Genomic DNA, 15,822 nt, shown 5'->3' with positions numbered 1-15,822 from the left:
GGAGACTGGCTGGGGCGGAGACTGCGGAGAGACTGGCTGCGGCGGAGACTGAGGGGAGCCTGACTGCGTAGAGACTGAGGGGAGACTGCGGGGAGACTGCGGAGAGACTGAGGGGAGACTGGCTGGGGTGGAGACTGAGGGGAGACTGGCTGGGGCGGAGACTGTGGAGAGACTGGCTGCGGCGGAGACTGCGGAGAGACTGGCTGCGGCGGAGACTGCGGAGAGACTGGCTGCGGTGGAGACTGAGGGGAGCCTGGCTGGGGTGGAGACCGAGGGGAGACTGCGGGGAGACTGAGGGAGGACTGGCTGTAGCGGAAACTGTGGAGAGACTGAGGGGAGACTGGCTGGGGCGGAGACTGAGGGGAGACTGGCTGGAGTGGAGACTGAGGGGAGACTGCGGGGAGACCCAGGGAGACTGGCTGCGGCGAAAACTGCGGAGGGCCTGAGGGGAGACTGGCTGCGGCGGAGACTGAGGGGAGACTGGGTGGGGCAGAGACTGAGGGGAGACTGCGGGGAGACTGCGGAGAGACTGAGGGGAGACTGGCTGTGGCGGAAACTGCGGAGAGACTGAGGGGAGACTGGCTGCGGCGGAGACTGAGGGGAGACTGTGGAGAGATTGACTGCGATGAAGACTGAGGGGAGACTGACTGTGGCGGAGACAAGTCTTCTTTACCTTTGTTCACGTTCACGTTCTTCTCAGCTTTTTTGTATTTTCTACTTTTCGATGTATAACACAAAGCGCCACCTATACACAGAAAAGTGCCTTTAAAATTGCATTTTAAAGTTACCTAACTTGCTGTAATTAAATCACGTTTGAACCATAATGTGGGGTGTGACAGGGCGTATATGAAACGGCATATTAACAAGAATGGTACGATATTATCTTGTAATTCTGATGAAGACTTTTGCATTAAAGATCGAAACAGGTCAATTTATCTTTGTGTCATCCTTATAGTGTAGAGATATATACGTGCATACCTTTAATCTGCTCTCCGCTAGCATCAAATTAACAGTTCGTGCTCATCCATTGGTGATAAGAATCCACAACAAAAATAACATGTATGTATTTATTGAAGTACAAAAGCTGTGGAATATGAAATAAACGTCGCAAAATATTTTTTCACTTCCTACCAAGGATTTAACATCACGTTCATGATACAAGAATTACTGTAACCATTCAAGTTTGGCGTAAACAGAAGGTGTGTTTTATTCATAAAGCTCGGGCAATCCGCCCGAGGCTTAGGAAAAATACAATGGTGTAATGTAAAAGCTTAGGTACTTCTGTAAACGCATATAAAGAAATAATAGCGCATGTCAACTTCCTTACGAATCTAATATTTTCGATTATCGACTAAACAGCCTCAAACCATGACATGAGAAATATGACATGACATGGCACTTGCCTGTTGGCAGGAAAATAAGATAGCTTAAACTAATGTCAAGTGGCAAGTCAGCGAGTAATAACAGCGGAACATCTGCGTGACTGCTAAGGAATACAAGTGTGTAACTGAAATGACAGACAACAAGTCCGTTAGCTACAGGTCGTATCCTAGTCAAAAACAGACTGTATAAACACTGGATGTAACATGTAACACTCTTATCAAGTTGTTACGTCTACAAATCTTTGTTTGCTTACAATGTCAGAAATATTTGCTGGGAAAATGCCATTAAACTTACAACAGGATGTACTTTTTGAAGGCATCCGACGACGATCTGCCTAGAGCACGGATTTGCGGATCCGACAGACCATTAAGAGCAGCAAACGTGGCCGCACCTATGCGAAAGGAATGGGTTGTAAAACTGGTAGTGTCCAAACCCGCAGTTAGCAGGCAGAGTCGAAGTGCTCTAGAAAAATGATCGCAGGAGACCGGGAGTCCGTTACGGAGTAGGAACAGACAGTCCGCCTTGTTCCCACGCACCATCAGGTATTGCTGTAAGGTAGCTACCGGGCAGTGCATGCTACCTGGTTGTGGGACAATGGAAATTGAGGCGACCCGAGCGTCATTGTTGTGTTTGAAAGAACGGAAGGTTACGACCAAGCGCGGGGAGCTGCTGTTTTGGGATGATTGGAAAGTAATGTCCGATAATTGTAACGTGTGGTATGAAAGAGGGGGGACCGTAACTTCACCAACCCGTGCTAGCGTGTAGAAAGTGAACAGAAACATGGCGCTGAACAGGAACTTAGAGCACAGACATCTGTCCTTAGCCAATCAGGGGTGAGGATTTGGTTGCTTTGAAATCCACATAGTATGGTCAGAAGTTAGTTATAGCACCTCTGTCCCTTGACTTGGCATGCTGTTTCAGCCAACCAAGAGCCAGCCTTCCCCTCCTCTCAAGAGACAGACGTGCTCTAACCAACACTATAAATCAGATTATACTCAAGACGTCCACTTTCAACATGACATTTCTGGGGCTAGGGACAGGTCATCTTACCTAGGCATATCAATCAATAGCAGGCATAGATTGAGACCACACAAAATCACATTTAGGAATATCTTGTATTCATCGAGGCATTCTAACTCACTTCTGAAATTCTAACGAGAAAAGCAAAAATAAGGAAACTTACAATAATGCCATTTGATAAAATTGATGAACAAGATCTACAACAAAACTAGTCAACATTGACCTTGCTTCTTGAACTTTTACGTAGAAAAACAGTACTAAGAAACTTTCAAAAAGGACAGTTGATAAAATTGACAAACAAGAAGAACAACAAAACTAGTCCGCATTTTAACTCACTTCTTTCACTTAAACCTACAAAAGTCAATCATTTGAACTCGCTTCTTGACCTTATATGTAAAAAAAAGTACAAAGAAACTTGAAATAATAACTGTTGATAATTTTGAGGAACAAGGAGAAAGTACAACAAAAGTAGTCAGCATTTTGACTTGCTTCTTCAACTTAAACATGGAATAGAAAAGTAAATCATTTGAACTCCCTTCTTCTCGTTATGCATAGAAAAGCAAAAAAAGAAACTTGCAATAAAGCATATGGAGCTGTCTTGTTTCCGGGTCGAAAGAGAGAATAATTATACATGTAAAACAATGTCGCGTGTGGATTTAGAGGGTGGATCATAACAAAACGAAGAGATTATTCAAATAGTCTTGAGACCCACGTAGATGAAAATCATAGAATTTTATGCCCTTTATGCCCCCCCCCCCAAAAAAGATACGTTTTTGTTTCTGTGGGGAAACGCGACCGTCCCTAGTGTAATTTTAAACTGGTTGATCATGTACAAGAGGTCTCACTTGTCAAGCCTGCTTCACGAGAAGTTCTGCAAACACTCCCTTAATTTCATGGTCTAATGTGGACCATGTGAGCCCCATAGAGAACATCAGATTGTCAGGACATTCTTTTGATATGATTCAAACAAGTTATCAGGGTAAATTTTGCAAACACTTGTGCTAACTTTACCTGTCTGTGTTATCTTTCCATTCCTATAGTTAAACTTGCCAGGTGCTAGAAGTGTGCATATGTTAATTTCAGACGGCCTATCAATACATCATGCGCCAGCAGTTTTAAAAGAACACGACTTTCAAACATGATGTAAGGATGAAACAAGAGAGAATTGGTACAGAGTAAAATGTACAACGTCGTTGAACGCTTGTGAACACCTTGTTGTATGCATATACACCTCGGATCTGGTCATTAACCCCTAACTATTGGACAGTGTATGTAAAAACTAAATCTGGACTGTGTCCACTTCCTGGATGTATAGGTGGATAAGGAGACAGTCCTGGCAAACTTCACCCCCCATCCCCCTGCTTGTTGTGTAAGTCTCCAAGTCCGCTTGAGACATTTTCACGTTCCCGCCTCTAGCCTGTCCCTCCCTGAACACAACCCCTCCATGGGGAAAGTAGAAGTGTTCAGTGTCCCGCTCATGGGAGCAGGTCGGAAGAACAAACCTGGGGAAAAATGAAACAAGTTTCCGTTAACTAATGGTATCACAAACCCCGAAGGTACTTCGGTTGTGCAATAGAAGATGAATTCCACTTTGTTATGAAATGTCCTACCTACAGCAAAGAGAGAGAAACATTGTTTAAGAATATTAGAACCAAAACACACATCCCTCTCGCTGGTGCAGAAAGCGATATTTTCCATGAATTGCACTCATGTTCATCTCATATATCCGTCTACGTAGGCCAGTTTCTTTATAATGTATTCCAAATGCGAGACCAGATTAATCACCCATAACTGTACTGTTATTGATAATGTTTTGTTGTTGTTTTGTATGTAGCCTCTTAAATCTGTATAGCTATTAGTTTTTATTGGTTGCCATACATTGTACCCTGTACGATTGTTGAGCAATAAAGTTCATTCACTCATTCATCATTGATAGTGATTTGCGTGCGCAAAGTTATTTCACGAGATAGTCAAATATCACCCCCACCTAACTCCTACAGCTTGCCCCCCTATAAACCGTTCACCATTTCCCCCCGGACTTCCCATTGCCCCCGCTATAATTCATCTGCCCCCCCCCCCCGTCGTTTCTCTTGACCCCCCCCCCCCGTGTAAAGTAGAGATAGTTGGGGGAGGGGGGTCTTGTTACTGAAACACAACCAGTAGATTTCTAGCGAGGACACGCCTTTAAGGCCCCGTTCATGATGCAAAAATTAATGCGGATGCATCCGCATTTTTGGCCGATGCGGATAAATTTCTAATCATGAATGCTCCGAAACGGATTTGATGCGGATTTTTCGGGACCACCTTGGGAGGTGGATTTGAAACGGATTTTTTAAATCCGCATTTGCGAACTGTCATCATGAACGCAAATGCGGCGTGAATCCGCATTACATCTGGGTAACGTGGGGTCAAAGTTCGCGCCTGCTTGGTGTGTGTTATTTTCTTCGAATTGGTCATGATAAATACGTAAATGTACGACAAAATGTCAGGAAGTAAGAAAATTCGTTCTTTATCTCTGAAATTCGTTGTTTATCTTATGAACCCCGCAGTGACGCAAGCTTGACGCAAGTCCGGTGAGAGTGGGCCTTAGCAATCTCTTAACAGTTGACCTACTTGAATCGCACCAACGCGGACTCCACTCTGGTGGTCAGCAGCAGGCTCAGCAGCCAGACGCCCTCAGGGGTCTTCTCCAGAACCATCCGCCAGCCCCCCTGCAGGGCCCTGAAGACAGGGGAGCAGAACTTCTCCCTGCCCTTTAACAGCTCCGCCTTAAAGGGATGGAGAAACCAGGCGAAACTGGTTATCTCCAGCCCCTTCACCGCCACCGCCATTGGTTTCATCTCCCCCTGTAAAGGTGAAAGTGCATTATTTTTCAAACACTAAATTTAATCTAAATTCAAGTGGAGTAGCTTGTTTAAACTCTAGCATTGAAAACTCTTAGTGGAACATGTAAAAGCGCATACAAAAAGCCAAGCAATACCAAGAACGTTCCTCACAGAACGTTCTTGGAAGTACCAATTTTAGTGGACTGTAATGATCATATCGCGACAAAATGCTGGGACAGATGTCATAATTTCATTGATTGACTTCTATGAATAAATGACAGTGGGTACATTGTTTATATTGCTATAAGTCTATTAAAAGAAATAGCATTCAAAAGTAGCCAGGTAGTGACACGATCGGCGAACTGACAAATTACATGTAGCCAATCAACCTGTTACCAAAATATTTCGTGATTCAACGTAATCAGAAAATGGGTATAGATCGTTTTCACAATGACGTCACAGTCGCGTTCGAACGTTCGAACGGCCATGTTGGATGATAAACGGCTCGATCTCCACATGGCTGTGTGTGCACATGGTGGACTCGTACGTGGAAAGAAGCCTTTTTTTTAATTCAGAAACAGACTGGATGTTTGCCGTGCTAACTGCGAGTTCCATAAACATAGGACACGGCCTACTCGCCGTTTCTATTCAACAATATTACCTACAGTTCTCCGGCTTTTCAATAACTTGATTAAACCACTCTCCTACCAGCCCACCAACAGTAGCCCTGCCGCGGAGTTTGTGCATGCTTTCTTTTATTTTTTGGGAGAAAGTTGGTTTCTGGTACAGGGTATGTCATGGACGTATACCATGTTACACGAAAATGTCAGCAAGCTTGTTCTATTTCTTCTTCATAAAACACGGCACATCGCGTCCTGAGCTGTGAATGATATTTTCACCATTACTGCCCCCGATGTTCTGTCGATAATCAAGCGAGGATTAAAAATTGCTTGGCTTGTTCACGAGGAACGAAATTCAAACTTTTTTTACCCACAATTGTGTAGCTGGTAGAACAAAACAAAAATTTCTTCAGTCGCAAACTTTATCTAAGGCAAGACAAAACATGTCAATACAACCCTCACGCGCATCTCAATCGTTGTGTCCGGTGAGTTTTACGCTCAGCACGGCCCAGTACGCTTACCTAAAAGTATGAGGTGAGGTGTGTACTGTGCATACGACTGGTACATGATCATATGAAGAAAAATGTCAATACGGACCTCATATGGACTTGATATATACGCTCGTGTGACTGCACCTGAAGGATGCGGTCACACATACGTATACATTCAAGTCCGTATGAGGTTCGTATGAAATTCTTAGCCCCCACCGTGCTCCACAGGTCGCTGGGAAAATAAAATTGGACAAATATATACAGATAACATGCCAGAGAAGTTAGCTAGGTCGCAAACATACTCCCTCGGCCAACTAACTTCTCTAGCATGTTATCTGAGTGTCTATATTTGTTTAATTCCTGCTTTTTCCCAGTGAGATATGTGAAGCTTGATAGAGACAAATAGTCCATAGGGACCTCATATGAACTTTGATAAAGATTCTTTATTGAGACACGACAAAGGTACAGAGACTTTCGTAAGGTCTACATGTATAACAGATATACGCACGTGTGACGGCACCCCTACACAAAACTTTGACCGAATCTCGCACGATTTTAGTATTGAATCGACAAAGTGTGGTGTGTCTTCCAGCGAGCTTTGCGCTTGTGGCGAGGGAAGTTTCTACAAGTCTGGTCGAGTTCTGTCACCTCCATGCCGCGACGGGCACTAAACGCAATTTGGCATCTGACTAAACATGTGCTAAGCATTCTCAGAGTTTGAATTTTCAGTATTAAGTGCAACGTTACAGTCTGTCGCAATAACGTCAGCGCTAACAGCCCTGATTCGTATGTTTAACGCTATTTGATCAACTGAGTTGTAATTTTGTAAACAGACCTTTCTAATACACATGTTGACAAAGCCAAAATACGGAAAAAAGACGCGCGCACGAACTTATTTAATACCACTATCCCGCTGGTCCCCACTATCCGCTTGCCTCACGGAGTTAGGGTCGGGGAAGCGCTAAATCTTGCCCCTTGTTAGGCAAGTGGACAGTGAGGGCCAACTCGTGCGCGCATGCGGTGGGGATTGTTATCTATTGCTCTGCACGTGGCCTGTCAGCAAAAAAATATCACCCAGGGCAGCGGGCCAGGTACAGTGAAGGATCGCGGTTTTTGCGAGGCCGCTTCACCGCGAACTCTAAACCACCGCGAACACTCCATTTCCCGCTACCGCAAAAGTAAATCCTCGCGATCGGCACCAGCATTAGATCGTTGAAAAAATTGCCATTTTAAAAGTTTATAAATCAAGACGTATTATTGCAACTTTGTCCTGATTATTGCAACCTTGGCTACATCACTTAATGATTCACAGAATGGAGACAAAACAGCACACTTGAACCCGCAAGTTAAACTTTGACAGCGCCGTTCTGTGTTCTAGTCATCCAGGTTATCATCCAACATGGCGCCCAAGCGTGATCGAACGGTTTTCGAACGTTCTGTGAAAACGATCTATATAAAGAAGGCTGCGCTACTTTATGCATCTCGAATCGAAGGTTACATTAAGGATGGATTGACAATGGAATAAGGAACGTTAACAGTCCACGCGCATTTTGCAAACAACCCCGACACGCCGAAAGCTACACAAACATATACTAAACATGGGTTATCAGTAAAAGCAGTTAGTCAATGTACTCACCGCCCACTTGTCAGTAACAAGCTGCCTCTGAAGGCACATGGCCAAGTTTGAAGCGACACGAGCGTGTCTCTCCATGGACTTGGCCATGTGGTCTGCCAACTCACGGCGACGTACGATCTCCGGACATCCGCGTACAGTGCAGGGGACAACTGCGTCAGGACATGTCGCTTGGTGCCCAAACGCCTCACACCTGGTGATTGTATAAGTGAAGCAATCATATCTATATCTATATCTACATGTATGTATCTTTTTCTCTATCCGTCTTTCTTTCTTTCAGTTTGGAACATGATACATGGCATATAACAGAAAAGTTGTAACAGGAACGTCTGATATGCAGGAACAGTATCGGACAATTTAATTACAGTGACATTGGTCATGATGGTGAAAATGCCGATAAAAGACACCTGCTGAAATGCAATATAAATCAGTTGTAAAAACGTTTGGTTTCAAGTAGGTTATGCTGAGATATGAAAAGAATCGAGTGTTGATTTTAGACGATAGCAAGGAGAACCTTCCAGTACTCTATTTAACAAAAGCAATGTCAGATAAAGTTTCAACATCTTACACAGGAAGGTTTAAACTTTCAAGTCTTGGAGGAGGCGTGAATGTTAAAATGGCAAAGTGTCGTTGTTCCAATCCTCAGATGTAATTTAAAGTACAGTGCCACAAAGATGGCGACCTTGCTGTGAATTGACAGGTCGCTGCGTGTCAAAGACAAAAAACACCAATATTTTGACGCTCTGTATGTTTTGTTGTATTTTCAGCCGTACTTTTACACCTTGCGAGATATTTTCATTATGAAGTTACCATAATCCAATTTAACTATAGGTCGCAGCGAGATCATGCCGGCTAATGGAAAAGGTGTGTAAAGCATATAGCATGAGGCAAGTCAAAGTCAAGTTACCTTCGGATCGTCGCGCCACAGCCCATATGGCACTTTATATTCCCCTTAGGACAGACGGTGGACAGGTGCTCGGAGATATCCAGTCGCTCCATCTCTCCCCCACAAGGGCAGCGTACTATCGCCCACTCACAGCTGTCCCTGTGGTCCTTGAGCTCCTTCCTTGGAACAAGGGCGCCACAGCCAGCGTGGGTGCAGACAACCGTCACCCGAAGGCAGTCGGCCATCAGGTGCTTCAGAATGACCTCCACATTTCCAGTGACACACCCAAACTGACAAGTGGCTTTAAGGCGCAATGCCAATGACCTTAAAGCCATGTTTGGGCCGGCGATCGTACGGGCACACTTGCACAGCGGGCACTCTGTGATGTTTTCCAGACAGCCGGAGCACAGAGTATGCCCGCAGGCTAGCATGTACCCGGTCACCAACAGCATGGTGTGACTGCGTAGAGAAAATATGTATCATTATATCATCACCATTCTCGTTTATTCGTTATGACGAACTTGCATAAACTAAATGTTTGACAAGACATAGCCTGGTTAAATCTCCCTTATAGCAGCCCGCCCAACATTCGCCAGTTACAACCCTGGACAGCGTAGTTTGTGTTACACAGACTAGACAAGACAAGAATGTCCATTTAATAATACTATATGTGCAAATACACAAACAGGTAAATTGCAAAACATTGTACCCGTGTCACATTAGAAACGATCTTCGGACGTACTTCGCGATCGCAGAAAGGTCGAAAAAGTTTAATATCTTCAGGGGGTCTTGCGTATTTGTCGCCCCAAAACTGCCCCTGTCACATTCAAGTGAGGCTCGTGCGATCGAAGGTGAATAAATCTATGATAATGAACCTCTCATGACCTCTTGCACGCGGACAAGGTAACGCAAAACGTTGCTAAAAAAAGTCAAGAGATCAATACTAAAATGTTGCTTATTTTGTTGTCGGAATATTTTTAACCAATGAATGGAATGCGCGGACAAAATAGAAATGACAGAAGAAAGGAAAGTGTGTCCCAAAGCCAGCCTACATACTACCACAGGGGACACAATGTAAGAATTACCCCAACATTCCCAGAAATTCAATATTTATAAACAAACGTCAGTCGGGCGAACGTCATCCAAACGTCTTCCGACTGACGGGCGTTCGCCATCCGATTTGCGCTCGATGATTAATAACTAGGTTTGTGCTGGATTGACGCACGACTATCAATCGAATGTCGACCGATACCCTTGCAAGGTACGCACGATTTGCAAGCACGATCTGCGACTCGACAACGAGCTCTGCGATCTCAGAGATCTCCTGCGTCTTTTCGCTTATGTTAAGAACATACGTACGCCCCCTGAAAATCGCCGGCGATCCATGCAAAAAAATAGCGAGATGATCGTGAGAACATCTGACGTCTTACTCGCGAAAATGTCATTTAGAGGAGCTCGCAGAATCGTCGTCCGATCAATTTTCGCGTAATGTAACAGGGGTATAATCACGACTGAAAGAACTTCAAGCCTAATAAGACGGTGATCAGTAGTCTAATAATGTATGTGTTGAATCTATAGTCAGCCACTTACCAAGCATGGCAGGTACAAGCGTGGACAAGGTTTCCATCCTCCTTGTCATCCAATTTGATGTATTCTACCCACCTCTCTGTTTATGAAAAAAAAAGTCAAAAAGTCAAAGACTATATTAAGTTAACATTTTTCCGACACGGAGACTCCTTCAATAAGTACGGGTCAATGTAAGTGTGGGTCAATGACTTCAAATTTGTAACGATCTGCGTGAGACGTAAAAGTGTTGAATTAAAAGGCAACAAAACACGTACACCAAACGTACGAAAATTCATTCGTTCTTTGTTTCTTTGTTTTTTCCAAATCTTTGGTACTGGTGGCCCATAAAATAGAATTCTCAGTCTCTACTAGGCTCAACAGGTCGTTGGAGAAACGGTAAAAATTGGACAAATACTCTCGAGACAAAGCGATCTCCTTTCCATGGCAAACACCCTTCCCACGGTAAACTCCCTTTCGCGGAAAACTCGGCGAGAACCTAACCACACCCCACACCCCAAAATAAAAACAGCCCCGATCGAAGACTGCAACGGAGGCTAATGATTTTCCTCGACCTCGATTTTCCAGAGATCTTTGGACTTCCATGCTGACCTCATACGGACTTGAATACTAATGATACGCACTTGTGAGCACACCCTAACATGTAACTAGCAGAATTCATCTGATGATACAGAATAGAATATATACATCTACATCTACATCTACATCTACATCTACAGCTACATCTATACATAACTGGGCCAAATAGAGATAACTTCGGAGTAAAATATAACGTGAATGAGTGAATTACCTGTGGACACGTCTTCAGCTGCCATATTGACGTCGAAAAAGATAGTACAGATGAAAATTTGTCGGATCAATCAGATATGACGGACAGTACCACGCGCTTTGTCGAAACGGGACTGACAGGAGGCCTGTGACTTGGGAGCGAGCTACATGTCACAGGCGCCACGGTGACCGGTAGCCATTTATCATTTCTAATGTCACATTCTCTCCGGAAACTGGGAGGGTGACTTGGAGAGGCCGGGGATCAGATGTCAATGGATGACAGGCTTGGGGATGTTTGTTTACGTAAAGGTATCATCATCAAGTACACGTACAAGTGCAATGGATTGTGTCTCTTGTGTTTTCATGCAATTATCAAAACATGCAGAGACAACAAAAGCACACTTTGCGCATTTTTTTTCGAAATTCGCCTGGTGCGTCCTTCAGTCTTCAAGGGCTAACGGATCCGTGTTCTGACACGTGCTGTCGGGACCATCCACGTGCACTCCACTGTGTGTACACTGTGAAACGTTCGAAATGCGTTAACTTTATCGAAATAATCAACTGTCTTTTGTGATATGTTCGAGTCAGTCGGCGTGTTGATTCTTCTTTTCGAAAACCCAGGAATACTTCATTTTCTGTTTCAGATGGGTCATTTGTAACTCTGGATCCGATAAGCTATGTCAGTTGTTGCTATGCAACAATTTGTTGTGTGTGCTTCTGTTCGCGTGCGTCCATGTGTGCGCGTGTGAGCGTTTGATATATTTCCCCAAATCGGTTTTGATAGTTTAAATTAGCTGTCATAGATATGAGCACTCGATACACGATACGGAAAACCATCATCCGGGCGAGTAAATCTCAAAACTACATATCGGTATTTTTGAGATCGGGCTGAAGTTTGTACTGTTAGCATGGGTATCATTCGATTGACATGCATCCACGGTTGCAAATGTCCAAGAATCCCCTTGTTTCACATTATTAGAGCGGGTGCGCGCACATGTGTTGCAATTCCCCGGTGAATCCTTCATTTTTATCTCTGATTGACTCAAATGAGACAGACTCTGCATTACCGGCATATAACGTTATACAATTATAATGTGCAGAGAGATGAAGTAGGGAATAAAAAAAATTCTATCTTTTTATCAAATGAAGAAAAAACTGCAGATAGATGTCGGGAATGTGGGTATCCGTTCTATAAAGAAGAAAAGATGTTGACCTGTTATAAATCACAATGACCGAGGTGGACTGATTTACCAGATGTTATCACTTAATCGGATTAGTACAATGTGAAGATAACTGAAATATGCCCTGGACGGTGTGTGTCATATAAAGTGTTTGATATGGGTTCCTTGTTTTCATATGAACCCGCCTTTAATTGCGGTATAACAAAATCAGAAAAGACTGAAAACTAAACGTGCGAAACAAAAGCTTCTTTTTAATGTTTTCATTCTTTTCTTTGTTAAAAACACAGACAAGAACAGCATAATGTGGTGGGAGGCTCAAGGGAGTGTTGAATGATACTGTAAATGCATAGACTTTCGCGCTGGTTGTTCGCGGTTTTCGCGGAGGCCGCTTTACCGCGAATTCAAAACCACCGCGAGCATTTTTCCATGACAGTAATATGCTATAGTGCATAACTTAAAATCATCGCGAAAAGTCCCTTTTCCCGATACCGCGAAATTAAATCCCGCGAAATTAAATGCATTTACAGTATTTCCCCGGGCCAGACACAGACCACATGACCTGGTCGTTACAGCAGAAAGAGGGAGGGAACTTCCCACGACACGTTACTAGTACTTGTCCGCCGGGCTCCAACCAACCCACTCCTATGAACTTGATTTAATATGAACCCAGAGATTCATACGATTGGACAAATCACGTAACTGACATTCTCAACTATAATGGTTTTGATGATGAATGGTTTATTTGTAAATACATTGCAGCCGGGGTGGCTGAATTACGTATTACTTACACTTTGTTACAGGCATAATTCCATTAAAATCTGAATACACATTAAAATTTCACAAATTGCTAGAAACTTGGATATAGACAATTGAAATATTCGGGAAATCACCAACTATATGACAACTGTTACATACAGATCAGTCAAAAAGATCCGTCAATACAGATCATAAACGTTAACGCTAAAAGAATTCTCAATTACATACGCCTCTGCCTCACATGTCCTCGTTCAGTAGCCTTGTCATGTATGGAACCGGTGAATCTCTGTACCTGTTTGTTTTACATTTAATAGGTCTGTATTTGTGTGAGTTTCTAGTACTCATCCTGTGTCCATCGCCGTTGCTCATTCTCGGTGGGAGCAATTCCTGGTCAAGCGTTTTGGCGAACTTAATACACAAGGCTACTCGTCTGTCATGCAGTGACTTCAGACCTGAAGTAGTTAGGGCCGTTTGGTAGTCTGTGTACTTATCCCCGAGAATTGTTCTGAGCGCTCTCTTTTGTACTCTTTCAAGCCTTACAGTCTGAGTAGTGGTGAGTCCTGGCTGCCATACCGGAACACAGTACTCCAACACAGGTCTAACATAGCTTATGTAGATCTGTAGTAGGTCGTTGACTGGAATCTGGAAGCGTTTGAGTCTGCGCAGCATTGCGAGGCGTCCACCTACTTTGCCGATCATCGTGTTTACTTGTTTGTCCCATTTCAAGTTGTTTTGGATCCAAACCCCCAAGAGGTACATCGCGCACACCACTTCCAGCTCCTTCCGATCGATGAGAAGGACGGGAGGTGGGGGTGGGCACTTCATAAAGCATACAACCATGGTCTTGCATTTACCTGGGTTTAATAACATGTGATTTTTATTTGACCAGTCATTGAAAGAGTTCAGCTCCCGTTGCATAGACGATGGTGTGGTGCATATACGTGACTCTGCCAGCGATAAATCATCAACGTATTTCCATCTTTCTGCAGCTGCGTTTCTCATGGCATCATCGAATACTACCAAGAAGATTAATGGACCCAGCAGTGTCCCTTGGGGCACTGAACATGTTAGGGTTTCCCAGTTTGATAGTTGGCCCCCGTAGCGGACTCGCTGACGTCGTTGTGTTAAGAAGTCACAGATCCAGGGGATAAGCGAACTCCTTGTACCAATATTGATCAATTTTTGAATGGCAACTGTGTGATCAATTCGATCAAAGGCCTTTGAAAAATCTGTGCACACTATTGTAGTTACGTTTTGATTTCTTTCCGCTTCATGGTACAGATAGTTGACAAAGTTCACCAAGTAGTGCGCCGTAGACCTTCCCCGTAAGCACCCGAACTGCCTAGGGTCCACTGAGGGTCTGATGTCAGCGATCAGCCATTTTGCAACAAATGACTCTGCCACTTTCGCCAGTTGTGATGTGAGTGATACAGGTCGTAATTTGTCGATTGATGGCGGATGAGATTTTGGAAGAGGGACCACTGTGGCGTCTTTCCACACCTGAGGTACCCGACCTTCTCTTAGGGATGCATTTATGATGTCTGTAACAGGCTTGCTAAGTTCGTAAGCAAACTCTTTCAATAATCTGGAGTTCAAGTGGTCGGGCCCCGCGGCCTTGCCAGATTTTAGCCTGCGTAGACAGTTGTAGACGTCCCATGGTGGTACTTCTGGTGGGTAGCGAGTGGGTCGGTACGCTGGTAGTAGAGTAGAATCCAGGCACGGTCTACTTTTGGCCACCTCTGCGAACTGTTCGTTTATGTATGTTGCTATGTAAGTGTCATCTGCGTCCGCACGTCCGGGGATGTTAACGGTCAGCTCTGATCTCTTAAGGTTCAGGATGGATTTTATTTCCCTGTACCATGTCGCTGGGTTCTCCTTTTTCAAGGCTTGAATTCGGTCCCGGTAGAACTCCTTTCTGGCTGTCTTAGTTTCTCTGTTTACTTTGTTTCGTAGTTGCCTCCAGAGCGTGTACTTTTTCTGTGCGAACGCCTTCTGTCTTTTACGGATCATGTTCTTGATATCCAGCTTTAGCCATGGCTTGTCCCTGCTGTGCACCTTCACTTTTTTCGTTGGGAAGTACTTGTCGATAGCTGTTTCAATCGTAGAGTAAAACGCAGAAGCTTTGCCTTCGCACAGTGGGGCAGCATTGACTTCTTCCCAGGAATGAGAGCAAATCCATTGCCCGAAAGCACGTATGGCGGAATCAGGAAGAGGACGGACTGTCCTTGTCACAGAACTGTTTTTCCTCTTTTCCAACGATGGATTCCACAGGACAGTGTTATGATCACTCAGTCCCAGTGGGCTGAGCACCTGGACCGGTTTGTAGTACGTTGCCAAGTCTGATATGATGAAGTCGAGCGTTGCTTGACCTCTTGTAGGTACGCGGACAACTTGCTTCAGGTCATTTCCGTTGCACAGCTGACTTATGTCCACACGGTTAAAATCTCCTGAAATGATTAACTTGGCTTCCGGGTTACGTGTTCGTACGGCATCAGTTTCAGTGATGAGATGTTTCAGTAGTATGTTGTGATGTGGGGATGCGGGAGGGATATAGACCGCACATATCACTATTTCTGACACCCCTCTGGGTAGGCGTGCTGGGCGTATAGATACCCAGATACACTCCAATTCTGGAGGAATTGTTACGTCTTGTAGAAGTTTTGCCGATATGGTAT

General features: G+C 44.2%; 2 protein-coding genes across 2 annotated transcripts in view; both read right to left on the bottom strand.

Moving 5' to 3' along the window:
• The window catches only part of LOC118425292 (proline-rich protein 36-like), a 2,875-nt gene extending 917 nt beyond the window's left edge, over positions 1-1,958 (bottom strand). The window contains exons 1-3 of the mRNA XM_035834096.1: positions 1,883-1,958; positions 1,678-1,774; positions 65-605 (exon numbers count right to left, since the gene is read on the bottom strand). Coding sequence (XP_035689989.1) covers positions 65-605; positions 1,678-1,774; positions 1,883-1,958 — 714 coding nt within the window. The remainder of the gene's footprint in view (positions 1-64; positions 606-1,677; positions 1,775-1,882) is intronic.
• A 521-nt stretch (positions 1,959-2,479) lies between these two features.
• On the bottom strand, positions 2,480-11,315 carry LOC118425964 (TNF receptor-associated factor 6-like). The gene is made up of 6 exons (XM_035835147.1): positions 11,233-11,315; positions 10,449-10,524; positions 8,880-9,317; positions 7,976-8,165; positions 5,017-5,249; positions 2,480-3,905 (listed from the first exon to the last, which is right to left on the bottom strand). Exons 1-6 carry the CDS (start codon positions 11,255-11,257, stop codon positions 3,683-3,685), a joined length of 1,185 nt encoding a protein of 394 aa, XP_035691040.1. The 5' UTR covers positions 11,258-11,315; the 3' UTR covers positions 2,480-3,682.
• Between the last annotated feature and the right edge of the window lie 4,507 nt (positions 11,316-15,822).

Source organism: Branchiostoma floridae, chromosome 11 (assembly GCF_000003815.2).
Source record: "Branchiostoma floridae strain S238N-H82 chromosome 11, Bfl_VNyyK, whole genome shotgun sequence".
Classification (NCBI taxonomy): Eukaryota; Metazoa; Chordata; class Leptocardii; order Amphioxiformes; family Branchiostomatidae; genus Branchiostoma; species Branchiostoma floridae.
The sequence above is the reverse complement of the archived record's forward strand: the minus strand, read 5'-3'. Positions and strand labels throughout refer to the sequence as shown.